This window comes from Pediculus humanus, genomic scaffold (genome assembly GCF_000006295.1).
Source record: "Pediculus humanus corporis 1103172108261 genomic scaffold, whole genome shotgun sequence".
Lineage (NCBI taxonomy): Eukaryota > Metazoa > Arthropoda > Insecta > Psocodea > Pediculidae > Pediculus > Pediculus humanus.
The window spans coordinates 1-13,671 of record NW_002987830.1 but is presented as its reverse complement, the minus strand read 5'-3'; the positions used below and the strand labels follow the sequence as shown (position 1 = coordinate 13,671).

General features: G+C 24.1%; 2 protein-coding genes across 2 annotated transcripts; both read right to left on the bottom strand.

Moving 5' to 3' along the window:
* Positions 1-6,980: 6,980 nt before the first annotated feature.
* Positions 6,981-8,568, bottom strand: Phum_PHUM492730 (40S ribosomal protein S9, putative; the record flags this gene model as incomplete). Its single annotated transcript, XM_002430616.1, has 3 exons — positions 6,981-7,155; positions 8,052-8,238; positions 8,346-8,568. 3 exons carry the CDS (start codon positions 8,566-8,568, stop codon positions 6,981-6,983), a joined length of 585 nt encoding a protein of 194 aa, XP_002430661.1.
* Positions 8,569-10,317: 1,749 nt separating this feature from the next.
* Phum_PHUM492720 (histone H3.3) lies at positions 10,318-11,131 on the bottom strand (the record flags this gene model as incomplete). Its single annotated transcript, XM_002430615.1, has 2 exons — positions 10,318-10,567; positions 10,971-11,131. The coding sequence occupies 2 exons, from the start codon at positions 11,129-11,131 to the stop codon at positions 10,318-10,320; spliced, it is 411 nt and encodes a 136-aa protein (XP_002430660.1).
* Between the last annotated feature and the right edge of the window lie 2,540 nt (positions 11,132-13,671).

The following is a 13,671-nucleotide window of genomic DNA, read 5'->3' as shown; positions in this document are numbered from 1 at the left end:
AATGGCAGACAAAACGTATAATTTACGATTCGGTAGTAAGCTTTTTAAACTCCATCCAGTTTTTTTTTTTTTTTCGGGAGGAGGGAAGAGGGGAGGGGAGGAGAGGAAAAGGGGTGGAGAGAAAAAAAGGAAAAAATTAAAACTTTTTTTTTTTTGATTTTTACTTGATGAGATGATTTTCCATTTGATATTTTTTTAATTGCGCTGTCAAGTTTTCAACCGTTTTTCCTTTTTTTTTCCTTTTCCTTCCTTTCCTTTCCTTTCCTTTTTTTGCTATATCATTTAAGATTGTATCACGGGGGTAAAGGGAGGAGGGGGAAAGGGGGGGAAAAAAAGGTTAAGATTACTTTCTTTAAATATTCAAATAACACAAAAAGAATGGCATTGAAAATATTTTAACCGAGTATAACCTTTGTCTTTTATCCAGTAAATAAAAAAATTTTTTTTTATGCCTCCATATCTGGAAAAAAATTTTTTTATCAACCGTAAATTACCTTAAAAACCATTTTTGTAAAAACATTCATCGAAATATGAGGAGAAAAGAGAGAGAGAGAGAGAGGGGGGGGGGAAGTCATAAACATCCGTTTGTATTTTCCTCTCCAGCATCCCATCAAATTTTTTTTTTTTTTACTTTGCGAGTTTGTTGTTCATTTTGACGAAACAAAAATTAATTGTTTTAATTTGTAAAACGAAAAAAAAAAAAAGGAAAAATAGGAAAAGGATAAAAAAAAAAAAAATCTTTTTCCTGGGGCGCAAACACACGCACACGCACATAAAAAATTCTCTTGTACGTGAAAACATGACTCATACAATCTTCCCTTTAATTCCAGGCAGTTCATTTATATACGTAAAAAATTTTTCCCTATTCTATCCTACGCCATTTATAAAAATCCCAACGTTAATTTTTTTTTTCCTTTTCTAACAAACAAACAAACAACAAAACCTTCCCATTTCTTTATTTTTTGTCGTCATCGCCGATGTTTTTTTTTCTTTTTTATCAATAACAACAAACAACAACAATCGATTTATTATAATCATTACCATTTCAATTTTTTAAATTAAAAATATTTTTCACCATCATCATCATCATCATCATATTATTTGTTTTTACGTAAAGAAAAAAAAAAAAGAAATTTCTCATTTCCGGTTTTCCCGGAAAATAATTTCAAACAAACTTCCTTTTTTAATATAAACAAATAATAATAATAAAAAATTTCAATCCAATATCGACGAATGGAAAATACGTATAAATCGTAAAAAATTATTTTTTCACTTAATTTTTTCTAAACCGGAAGTAGAGTAATCAATTTTTTTTTTTTTTTAATTTTGAAAAGTGAAATAATAATAATAATAATGATGATGATAATGAAATAAAATACATTTATAATATATAAAGTAATTTTTTTTTTTTTTTCTACGAAACGAACTTTTTTTTTTTTTTTGTTTTCTCCCCCCCGTTTTCCTTTTTGAACCATAGTCATAGAGATGATATCGATTTCTATATTCACCCTCTCCCTTAACCGTGAGGGTAAACTTTTCCACTTTTTACATTCACATTCACAAACCTCCTTTTTTTTTTTCATTATTTATCATCATTATTAAGCTTTATCCTCGTTTTTCTTTTTTTTCTGCTTAACTTTTAAACTTTTCGTTCTTTTTTTTTTATCTTAACTTCGTTTAGTCTGTTGTTAATTGTTGCCTTTAAATAACAAAACAATTAACAAACGTGCAAACGACAAACCGAAACAAAAGGTGACGTCAGAAAATTTTTTTTTTTTTTTTTTTTTTTAAATTCACATTTCTTGACATTCGCAAAAAAATCGAAAGTTAATTTTAAACGTATTTTCGTTAATTAATTTCAACTTTCGAATGTTTGATCAATCATTCACTCATTCATTAATTCATTCATTCTAATTCATTCATTGAAAAAAAAAAAAAAAAAATTCAAAGATACGATCGGAAAAAAAAAAATTACGTAAAAAAAAAAAAAAAACGAAAAATTTCATTCGCGATTATTTCAACCGGAAGTTTTGTTTTTGTTTTGTTTCCAATATGGCGGCGGCCCCTTATTGTTTTTTTTTTTTAGTTACACTTTTTTGTTAACAAAAAAAAAAACCCCTTTTGTTTTTTTCTTTCGTGATAATAATGATAATTAAACCCGAAAATAAAAAATTTTTCTTTCTTTTTTTTTTGTTCTTTCTCTCTCTCTTTCTCTCTTCATAAATAATTTTGTTTTTATTTTTTTTTTATTTAACACGGGTAATAAAATTTTCATTGTATTTAAATTTTTACTTTTTTACGAAAATTTTCCACGCACGTTGCGCGAAAATGATTACGTCATTAAAACGCGGACACCACGCGCACGCACGCACGCACGCACACAAGGCACCAAATAATCGAAATAAATTATCAACTAATTATTAACTTTTAAATAAAAACTATTTAATTACAATTAGGTAATCATTACCAAAACCGGTAACAACAACAACAACAACAACAACAATAATAATAATAATAATAATAATGATAATGATAGTACTTTTACTACGTTTTCCGAGTTTTCCTTCCTTTATTTCGTTCGATTTACTAAATGAAGGAAAATAAAATCGTCACAGGTGTAGAATTGGTTCTTTTTTTCCCCCTCCCTCATTTTCCCACCCCTCACTCGGACGTAAATGCGAAAACAAACAAAACAAACAAACAAACAAACGAACGAAAATAATTTATGTATGACTATATATGATAAAATGGTCAAAAAATAACGATAAACTACGAATAATATTAAAAGTCATATTTCGTATAATTTATCGCTCGTTATTAATAGAAATAATAATAATTATTATTATTATCCCCATCTTTCTTTAGAAAAAAAAAAAAAAAAAAGGTTCGAGCTTTTTAAATCTGACGACGTGTATATTTAATTTATTAACCGTATAAAAATAATAATAATAATAATAATAATAATAATAAGTAATAACGATGATGATGATGATGATGAAAATAATTAATAATAAAAACCTTTTTTTTCATTAAAATGAACTTTAAAAAATAATTTAAATACAAATCTTTTGTTTTTTTTTTTTTTTTTTTTAAATTTAATAATAATAATAATAATAATAATAATAATAATAATAATAATAAAGGGTAATAATGTAAATCTCGTAGTGTTTTTAATTAAACGCACTAAAACAATTTAATATGTATGTAAATAAATAAATAAATAAATAAATAAATAAATAAACATTAAAATTATTAATAATCCCTTTTTTTTTTTTTTTTTAAAGGGATAAATTTTTAATCTCTGGAGGCGTGGGTTATTATTATATTGTTTAATTCCTGATCGGACCCTAAAAATCCTTGTTTCCAGTAAAAAAAAAAATTCATTTCGGGGTTCCCTCCCCCCCCCCGCAGTTTCGAATGAAATTCGTTAATTAATAATTTTTTTTTTTTTTTTTTTCAATTTTTGTTTGAGTTAAAAATAAAAAAAAATTTCATGTCCACCCAATGTGTAATTCAAAACATAACGATAATAATAATAATAATAATAAAATCACTTAAAAGGATTAATGATAATGATGATAAAAGAAAATAACGTATTGTTTAAATTATTTGACCGATTCGAAACGGGGAAAAAAAAAAAAAAAATTTCATCAAATTAGAAAAAAAAAAGAAAAAGCCGATACGACAACAAATGATTCTTTTAAAGTAAATGAAAATTGATGGTAACCACACGGACCAGTGAATCAGAAGAAAAAGAAACGGAAAAAAGACGAAGGAAAAGAAAAACCGAAACAAGAAGAACAAGAAGAAGAAAATGGGGGGAAAGAAACGAAAAAGTTAATGTATAAATTAGAAAAAAAAAAAAAAAAAAAAAAAAGATTCGATTCTTATAAATATAAAAATTTTCCATGTTTATATATATACGCGCGCGTGTTTGTGCGTGTGCGTGAGTGCGTGTGTGCTGGAGAAAAAATAACTTGTCAATTGTTGTAAGCCGATCTTCAAAACTGAAAAAGATAAATCACTCCTGGAAAAGATTTTTTCCTTTCCCTTTTTTCCTCTACTTTTTTCATCTTTTCCTGCGTTTTTTATTTTTCTCTTTTTTTGAAAAAATTCAATCATCGGAAAATTCGTTTTATTTAAAATAATAATAATAATAATAATAATAATAATAATAATAATAATAATAATAATAATAATAATAATAATAATGATGATGATGATGATGATGATGATGATGATGATGATGATGATGATGATGATGATGATGATGATGATGATGATAATTAGCGTCGATTTATTTGAGTTTTTTTTTTTTTAGCATTTAAACTTTTCCTTACCAAAACTTAAATAAATCGACGCTAATTATTATTATTATCAAGGTGTTTAATCACTTTTCCTAATTATCACGTGACAACAACAACAACAACAACAACCACACGACGCGTTTTTTTTTTTTTTTTTTTTTTTTTTGTCATTGACGCTGGAGTTTATTTACAAACAAACACTTCCGCGTGCGAATAAACTCCAGAGGCATTCACCATTATTATTATTATTATTATTATTACTTTTTCCCGTTAAATAGAGAGAGAAAAAAAAAAAAAAGAAAACTTTACGAGCGTTGCCTTGTTTAAAAATGAAAAGGGTGAATATTCCACCCCTAACATAAACATCAATTTATATTTCCTTTAAATTAGAAAAAAAAAAAAAAAAAATTTTTAATGACGACATTTTTGTGTTTGTTACCGTTGGTTGTGTGTGTGTGTGTGTGTGAATTCAAACGTCATCGACCATTTTTTCCCTCTCTCTCCTGATTCCGATTTTTAACTAATTTCCGGTAGGGGGGGACCGGTACGGAAGGGGGGCGAAAAGAAAATTTTAACAACAAAAAATTACGTAACGGAAAAAAAAGACAAAAAAAGAAAAAATGGGTTTACGCGTTTCGACTTTCGTTTTCGTTTGACCCTCCTTAACTAAACTAAAAAACTAATACGAAATGGCAAGTTATTTAAAAACAAAAAAAAATCTAGTTAGTATATATCCTTTTCATACTTTTCTCTCTTTTACAAACGCACTCCCCCCCCCTTCCCCCGCTCTCATTAAACCAAAGTGTACAACCATTAATATACGATTAAATGTTTGCTTGTTTGTTTGTTTTTCAAACGCGACGATTCAATAAGATAGAATTTTACATTAAAATAAAAAAATTAAACGCGCCAATTTATAAAAAAAAAAAAAAATGCGAAAAAGTGAAAAAGAATCTCTTGGGATTTTATTATTATTATTATTATTATTTAAAAAAAAAAAAAAGAAAACCGTCTGTGAAATTTGATAGAAATAATAATAATAATAATATTCTTTTTTTTTTTTTTTTACTTGACTAATTAAATTTTCCTTTTTTTTCTCTCTCTTTACGATCATGATTGACGGTAAATTTTTTAATAAACTCACGTAAAAAAAACGCACAATCATTATTATTATTTATAATAAATTTACGATAATAATAATAATAATAATAATAATAATAATAATAATAATAATTCACAAACCGTTTTTTTTTATAAATAAATTATTATTATTATAAACACATTTTATTACATTCGAATAATTTTTTTTTTATTAAATAGATGTTCGAATTAAATGATTGTGCGAATGTTTTTTTTTTTTTACGTTTCCTACATAATAATAATAATAATAATAATAATAATGATAATAATAATAAATTAATATTCTTACCTTTTTTTTTTTTAGAGAGAAATTCCTTTTCTTTTCTTATTACACACGGCAATTTTTCTTTTTTCTTTTAAATCTTCTTCGTTGTTGTTGTTTTCATCAACGTATTTGTATCTTACGTAGAAACTAATAACAAAAATAATTTTTTTTTTTTTTTAAATTAAAAACGATTTGAAAATAAATAAATAAATAAATAAATAAATGAACGACGTTAAAACGACGAGAATAAATAAAAATAAATAAAAAAATAAAATAAATACACACTGAAACGATCAACTTGGTGCTCACTGCACATGTACTGTCAAGTTTTGCTAAACCGGTATCCTTGTTGCACTAAATTCAACAACATCCCGTTTCAAACGACGCATTCTCTCTCTCTCTCTCTCTCTTCTTCTTCTACGTCCTCTTTTTAATTTTCCCATTTTCCTTTTTCTTATTTTACTGATAACCTGACGTTCTAAGCTCAGGAGTTTATCATTCGTTCACTGGATTTGTAACAAAAAAAAAAAAAAAAAATTTTCTTTTAAATTAATTACAAACTGATAACTGTAAATTACAAAAAAAATTCAATTAAAAAAATCAATTTGGGGGGGGGGTTAATATTTAAATTATAAAAAAAAACATTCTTACTGACGAGTACACGTAACATACACGTACACACACACACGGGTGTGCGAAAAAAAAAAAAAAAAATTTATTAATGATGATAACGGATGCACACACGCAATTTTCTTTCCTCATGTTTAACTTATGTGCCAATTAAATCAAACTTTTTCCTTGTCTTTTATTCTGCGCATGCCGTTGATGCCAGTGAATGACCTCTTATAAAAAACCGTAATTCTTTCACACTTACTTTTTCAATCATCTAAGGTTGGCAATACTGAAACTGTTTTACTTATTTCAATCGTGACGTCGTTCGTAACGCTTTTCCATAAAAAAAATGCACTTTGCAAATAAACGGTTTCGGTTTTCATTCTTTTTCTTCGCACAATGGCGCCGGGGATCTAATATCCGTATCTTTTCAATTTACAACCTTTATAATTTGTAAAAAATTCAATTATTTACAACCATTTTATCATCATTGTATAAAAGTTTAATTATAATAATAATAATAATAATAAAGGGGAATAATGCTTCATTAAATTAATATCAGGTAATTAAAAATCAAATTTTTATTCTTATTAAAAAAAACTTTAAAGCTTTATTTAAAATCAAAAAAAAAAAAAGCTTTAAATTACAATTTGTATCTATTCTTCGTCGTCATCTCCTCCTCCTCCTCCACTTTTCTCTTTCTTAGAGTTTTTCCTCTTAACACGACCAGGTCTTCCACCTCCGAATGGACTGTTGAGTGAGAAGTCAATGTGTTTTTGAGAATCCAAACGAACAATAAATGATGGAATATTAACAACTTGTTTTCTCACTCTATGGCAAATAAAAAGAAAAAAAAAAAATTTCACTTTTATAAATGAAAAGTTTCCTCAAAGATGATTTTTGATGAATGTAATAAGAGATGATATAAAAAAAAAAAAAATAAAAATCTAAAAGAGCTGTTCCCTGTCCAAAATACAGTGATTAAAGGCAATAACTGTTTTTGATGATTTGTAACAGTAAAATTTAATCTAGCACGCCTATGACTCATTCACCTTTTATAACTGATAGCAAATCAGCTGAAACTTTCGTTAATCGTCATAGTTTCAAAAGGTGGACTTAAGGAACGTGCTTACAAGAGTAACCTTAATAAAAGGGCCTTTTTAAAAATTACCTAATAAAAGTTATGTGAATCCATATTTTCATAGTGCAGACGTTGATGAGAGGTTTGTTATTCATCCTCTACATCAAGTGGCCTGCATGATAATATGTTTCATATTTTATATCTCAATTTTCCTTTAATCACTTTCTTTACCCTGCCACTTTACTGCAATAAACAAAAACAATTCAAGTTTAAAATTTACAACTTTCGAGAGACTCAAATTTTTTTTTCTTTTTTTTTTTTTGTTATAAATATATTTTTCCGCTTTAAAATTACAAATGTTGCAGTAGCATGAATCAATAGAGTTTAGTAAAACTTACTGAGATTAAACACAGCATTTTATCTTGCCTTCTAAATATTGGGATGACATTAATTAATTAATGTTCCCTGCCCAGATATAGAGGCATATTTATTATAAATAACAAAACAACATTGTTGTCAATGTTTCATTTTTTGAATACGACAAAAAACTTTTGGCCTAGTGCTATAAAAGCATAACGATATATATATATATCACTGGTGTAAGTACAGTTAGTGTATTTCATTAATTTGACTTATTTATACTCACTGTATGTGTCTTTGCCTAATCAAAACTCTGGCATGATGAATAGATTTGGCCAATCCTAATTTAAAAACCTGAGTTTGTAATCTTCTTTCTAAGAAATCTTCAATTTTCAAACCAAGCACGTAATCGAGTTTCATACGGCTTTCATCTAATACACCAATACGAACTAAACGCCTCAATAAAGCGTTACCTGTTGAGAAAAAATTTAAAGTTGATTAAATTACTAAAATTTAACCCTTGCACGTTCTAAATTCTATTTTATCCATAAATTAGAAATTTAATGAAATTATGGCTTACCTTCGAAAAGCCTTTTCCCATCTTTTTCTTCAAGAGTTAAAAGTTCTCTGGCGGCTTTTCTGATTTTAGCAAGGGTATATTTAACCCTCCAAACCTCACGTTTGTTTCTTAAACCATATTCTCCGATAATTTTCAACTCCTGGTCCAAACGTGCTTTTTCGTAAGGACGTCTAGGAGTGACGTAGGTTTTACTGTGAACAGTCGGAACCCTTCTGTTCACCATGATTGCCTATTTTCCTAAAAAAAAAAAAAAAAATATTTATCAAATTTAAATAATAATAATAATAAAATACAAAATTAATAACAAAATAATTTTTAACAAAAAATTTCTTATAAAAAATTTAATAGTAAATGCAAAATTTAAACATGAAATAAATGGCCATGCGGTATGAAAAATTTTGTCATTAAATAAATATCCAATTTTATTCGAAACATCCGACACAACAGAAAAAATATTAATTTATTTTATAAAACTTAGTAATATAAATATTAAAAAAAAATACTTAATTTAAAATATAAATTAAAATTAAAAAATTTAAATACAATAAATAATTTTCTTACCTTCTCCGTCCACCATCCAAGTAAGAATGAAATATAAAATGGCGTCTGTTGACGTAACTAGAAAAAATGCGGCAAAGGCAACAAGACGATTTAAGTCGTGGTTTTATCCGACATAAATTACTGCATAGAAACTTTAAAAGTACCGTTCGTTTTGAACTATTTAATACGTAGAAGTTATTCCATATCCCAAATGAAATTTTTTCCATCAATGTCCTTTAAATAAAACTTATTATAAACAATTTAATAGTATATGCTTTTTATCAACACTTTTTTAAATAAATTTCAATTATAAAAATAAATTAAAATTGTAATTTAAAAACTAAGATTTGTTTCAATATAAAACTAGAACAAATTTTATTTGACACCAATTATAAAACTAGTAATATTATTGAAATAAAAACCCACGGATTAATTTGAATAAGGCAATTTAAAGCCAAAAGAAAACCCCACTGATACTATAATATTAGTTAGACTTGGAATCAAACACCTACTATTAAACTGATACTTTAACTACAATTTATTAAAAATTTCCACTCATTTAATCATTTTATAAATTATTACAATTAATATACATAAACTATTAAAATGATTGAAAATTTTTTTTTAAAAAAAAGAAATTAACTTTTCAAAAATTTTTTTTTTGTAAAATTAACTATAAATATATATATTGAAAAAAAATAATTGAGGTATAAATTTAAAGCTAAAATAATAAAGTAAATATATTATTAAAATATTAGACAAAATACCAAAAATCTACATAATTGCAAAAAGAACTTAATAATTATTAATTTTTATAATAATTTTTCATTTAAAATAAAATTTTAGTTTTTGAACAGAAAGGTTTTTGTTTTGTTTTGTTTTTAAAAATTAAATTAAATTAATCTAATAAGATAAAATTTATTATTATTATTATTTTAATTTTTTTTTTTTTTTCGTATGAACTTTAAAAGTAATTACATCAAGCAAACTAAAAATTAAAAAAAAAAAAAAAAAAATATTCCAATTATATAAATAATAATAATAATAATATTATTTATAATCAATAAAAATTAAGAAAAAAATTAAAATGCTAATCAATAATAATCATTTAATTAATTGTTACTTATGTGTATATTATAATGCCTTTTTTTTTTTTTTAAATTATTTTTATTATTTTTTTATTTTTTCTCACGTAGGATACTTCTACTGTCATTTTTCACTTAATCAATTTCATTTTCATGCAGGAAAATTGCAATAAAATAATAAACAAAAAAAAAATATATATTCCCAAGTCTTTTTTAAAAAAAAAAAAAAAAAAAAAAAAAGAAATGAAAACTTTCTCGACATCACAATCTACAATAAGAAAAGAACACAATAAGCCAAAACGGCCTGAAATTATAATTCTATAGTGTATAATAAAATTATAATCCGATTAGGCTCGTTCTCCTCTGATACGCCTTGCAAGTTGAATGTCTTTGGGCATAATGGTAACTCGCTTGGCGTGAATAGCGCATAAGTTAGTGTCTTCGAAAAGCCCAACCAAATAAGCTTCGCTTGCTTCTTGCAAAGCTCCTATAGCTGCACTCTGGAAACGGAGATCAGTTTTGAAGTCTTGTGCGATTTCACGAACGAGTCGCTGGAACGGCAATTTTCGAATCAACAATTCTGTACTTTTCTGATACCTGTATTCGAAAACAAAGATGATATTAGGAAGAGGAACAATAATTAATCATTTTAAAAAAAATATAATGTTTCAATATTACATTAAAAATCTTGATTTAATGCTTTTATGAATGGCAAACCTCATGCAATATGATAAATACTTTACTTTTTTTTTTTTTTTATCGTGATACTAAATTGTACATTTTATAAATGAGCCATTTTCTTTTTTTTTTTTAATATACGAAATAACAAACATACAAAAACAAAACGATTCAATTGAAACAAAAGCAAAAATGTCTTGTTAAACGTATATATAAAAATAATATTTTGGACAACTAGATAAAGCTGTTTACAAAATATACAATATAATATATAATATATATTATATATAATATAAAAAAGTATAAAAAATTATATAATTACCGACGAATTTCTCGAAGGGCGACAGTACCAGGTCGGTACCTGTGAGGTTTTTTTACACCCCCAGTGGATGGTGCACTTTTACGTGCAGCTTTAGTAGCCAATTGTTTTCTTGGTGCTTTACCACCCGTAGATTTTCGAGCGGTTTGCTTCGTACGAGCCATGATTCAATACTTTATAACACCTACAATAAAATACATATACTTATTATCAATAACAGTAAACAGTCAAGGTAACATTCACAATAAACTTCTAAAAAAATTGATATTTTTAATCTTCAATATGGAAAAAAAAGATAATTAAAAAATCGATGATAAAACGCGAAAACTAAGAGTACATAATTTATAACTAAATAAATCCCTGTATCACTTTTCATTCACAAAAGCATGTCATAACAAGTTCAGATGTTTAAGTAAATAACAACCTAAAAAATATATTCGTATTTAATATCTATGTAAAAAAAACTTAGTTTTTGTTTTGGTAAATGTATTAAAACATGATTCAACCTTATAAAATTAAAAATGATTTCAATTTATTAAAAAAAAGAAAACAAAAACAACGCTATAAACATATATATAATATTATTAAAATGCCAACTTAAAATGGCGGAGAACAAAGATATTTTGATTATTTACAAAATAACGTTTCATACACAAATATCCATATTGTAATCGAATAAATTTATATACAATTAATATTTATGTGAAATAATTTGAAAATAACAATAAATTAATAAGAAAAAATCACCTCGAATAAATTATTTTTCACAAAAATTACTTATTAGTAAATGCACAACGCAACTGTGATGAAGAAACAATGGATGACGAAATGATGCAATTGGTAGTATCAAACTTGTAACTATTTCGTCATTGGCTAAAATAACGAGCGTTTTGATTGGTCAAAATAACGAATTTTATGATTGGTTAATTTTTGACGAACTTCACCAGGGTCGTTTTCTCGTTTATTTTCCATTAGAAATTCTTCTCCAAAATAAACAAAAACAAATAAAAAAAATTACGTTCCAAAATAAAAAAATAAAAAAACGTTTAAAAAAATGTCACCCTCCAGTAATATATCATAAAAGAAAAAAAAAAAAAATCGAAACGAATTAATTTAAATTAAATTCGTTATTTTAAAAAATCGCGCCCAATTCCTTTGAGAAAAATTTTCAAATTAGTTACCGTTCGATTTAAATATCAAATTATTTAATAATAATAATTATTATTCATATTAAAAACAATTTTTAGAATTTTTACTCTTAATTTTTTTTTTTTAAATAATTAAAAATTATTTATAATTAATGAAATTATAAATAATAAACAATTTCATTTATAATAAATAAAATTGCGCGTAAAAATTCAAACGTTCAACGTAAAAATGTTAATTTTTCGATGATACAAAAAAAAAAAAAAAATTGAAAAATTTTATACGAAATAAATAATAATTAATAAATTAATTAAATAATAATAATAATAATAATAATAATAATAAAAACATATTTCTCATCGTGAAAACAACAAAAAGAAAAAGAATCGTAAGTGGAACAACAAACAGTTTTCACTTTTATTGTTTCATTGACCTTGTTGCATTCTCCAGAAAAATAAATAAAAATAAATGATAGCATTATCATTGATAATAATAATAATAATTTTCATTTCGATATTTAAAAAAAATTTCTTTCAACTTGATCCTCAAATTAATAAAAATATAAATAATAATAATAATATATACCTTGATAGTGAACTTTAAAATGTCAACAATATTATTATTATTATTTCACGTTTGTAAACATTTCAAAAAAACCGTGACGTCATAAAACGATACATACAAACCTCAAAATAAACAAATTATGTAAAAAAAAAAAAAATTCATTAATTAATAAATAAAATAAAAATAATTAATTAATTAATTATTTATCCGTTTATTCTTATCATATAACTGAGACATTTAAATTTTTTTTTACTTTTTTTAATTTTTTTAAATTATTAAATTTTTAAATATAATAATAATAATAATCAATAGTAATAATAATAATAATAATAATAATAATAATAATAATTTTAAAATTAATTTACAAATTGCTTTCACTCATTGTGCAAATTCTTCATTCTTAAGCATAAACTGTACACACATAAAAAATTTTATTTTTTTTTTGTTATTGTTTGTTTATCATTATTATTATTATTTTTTTTATTAAATTTAATTTTTTAACTAATAATAATAATAATAATTTTTAAAATAAACAATTAATTATATTGTTTTTGAAAAATTAATTAAAAATATATATATATATATATAATAATAATTAATAAGTATATGCATTACTACAATTATTTTCTCTCAGGTTGCTAATAATAATAATAATAATAATAATAATAATAATAATAATAATAATAATAATAATAATAATTAATTTGAAAATTCAGTCTAGGGATTTAAAATATATATTTAAAAAAAAAAAAATTTTTTTCTTTTTTTACTTCAATCATCATTACATAAATAACAATTGAAAATATATATATATATATAAATTTGTTTAGGCTACTATTAATAATAATAATAATTTGTTTTTTTTCTAAATTAATAATAACTTATTTTTAATAATAATAATAATAATATTCATTGTCATAATTATCAATATTATTACTTATAATTTATTGTTAATATTTATATATATATATATATATATATATATATATATATA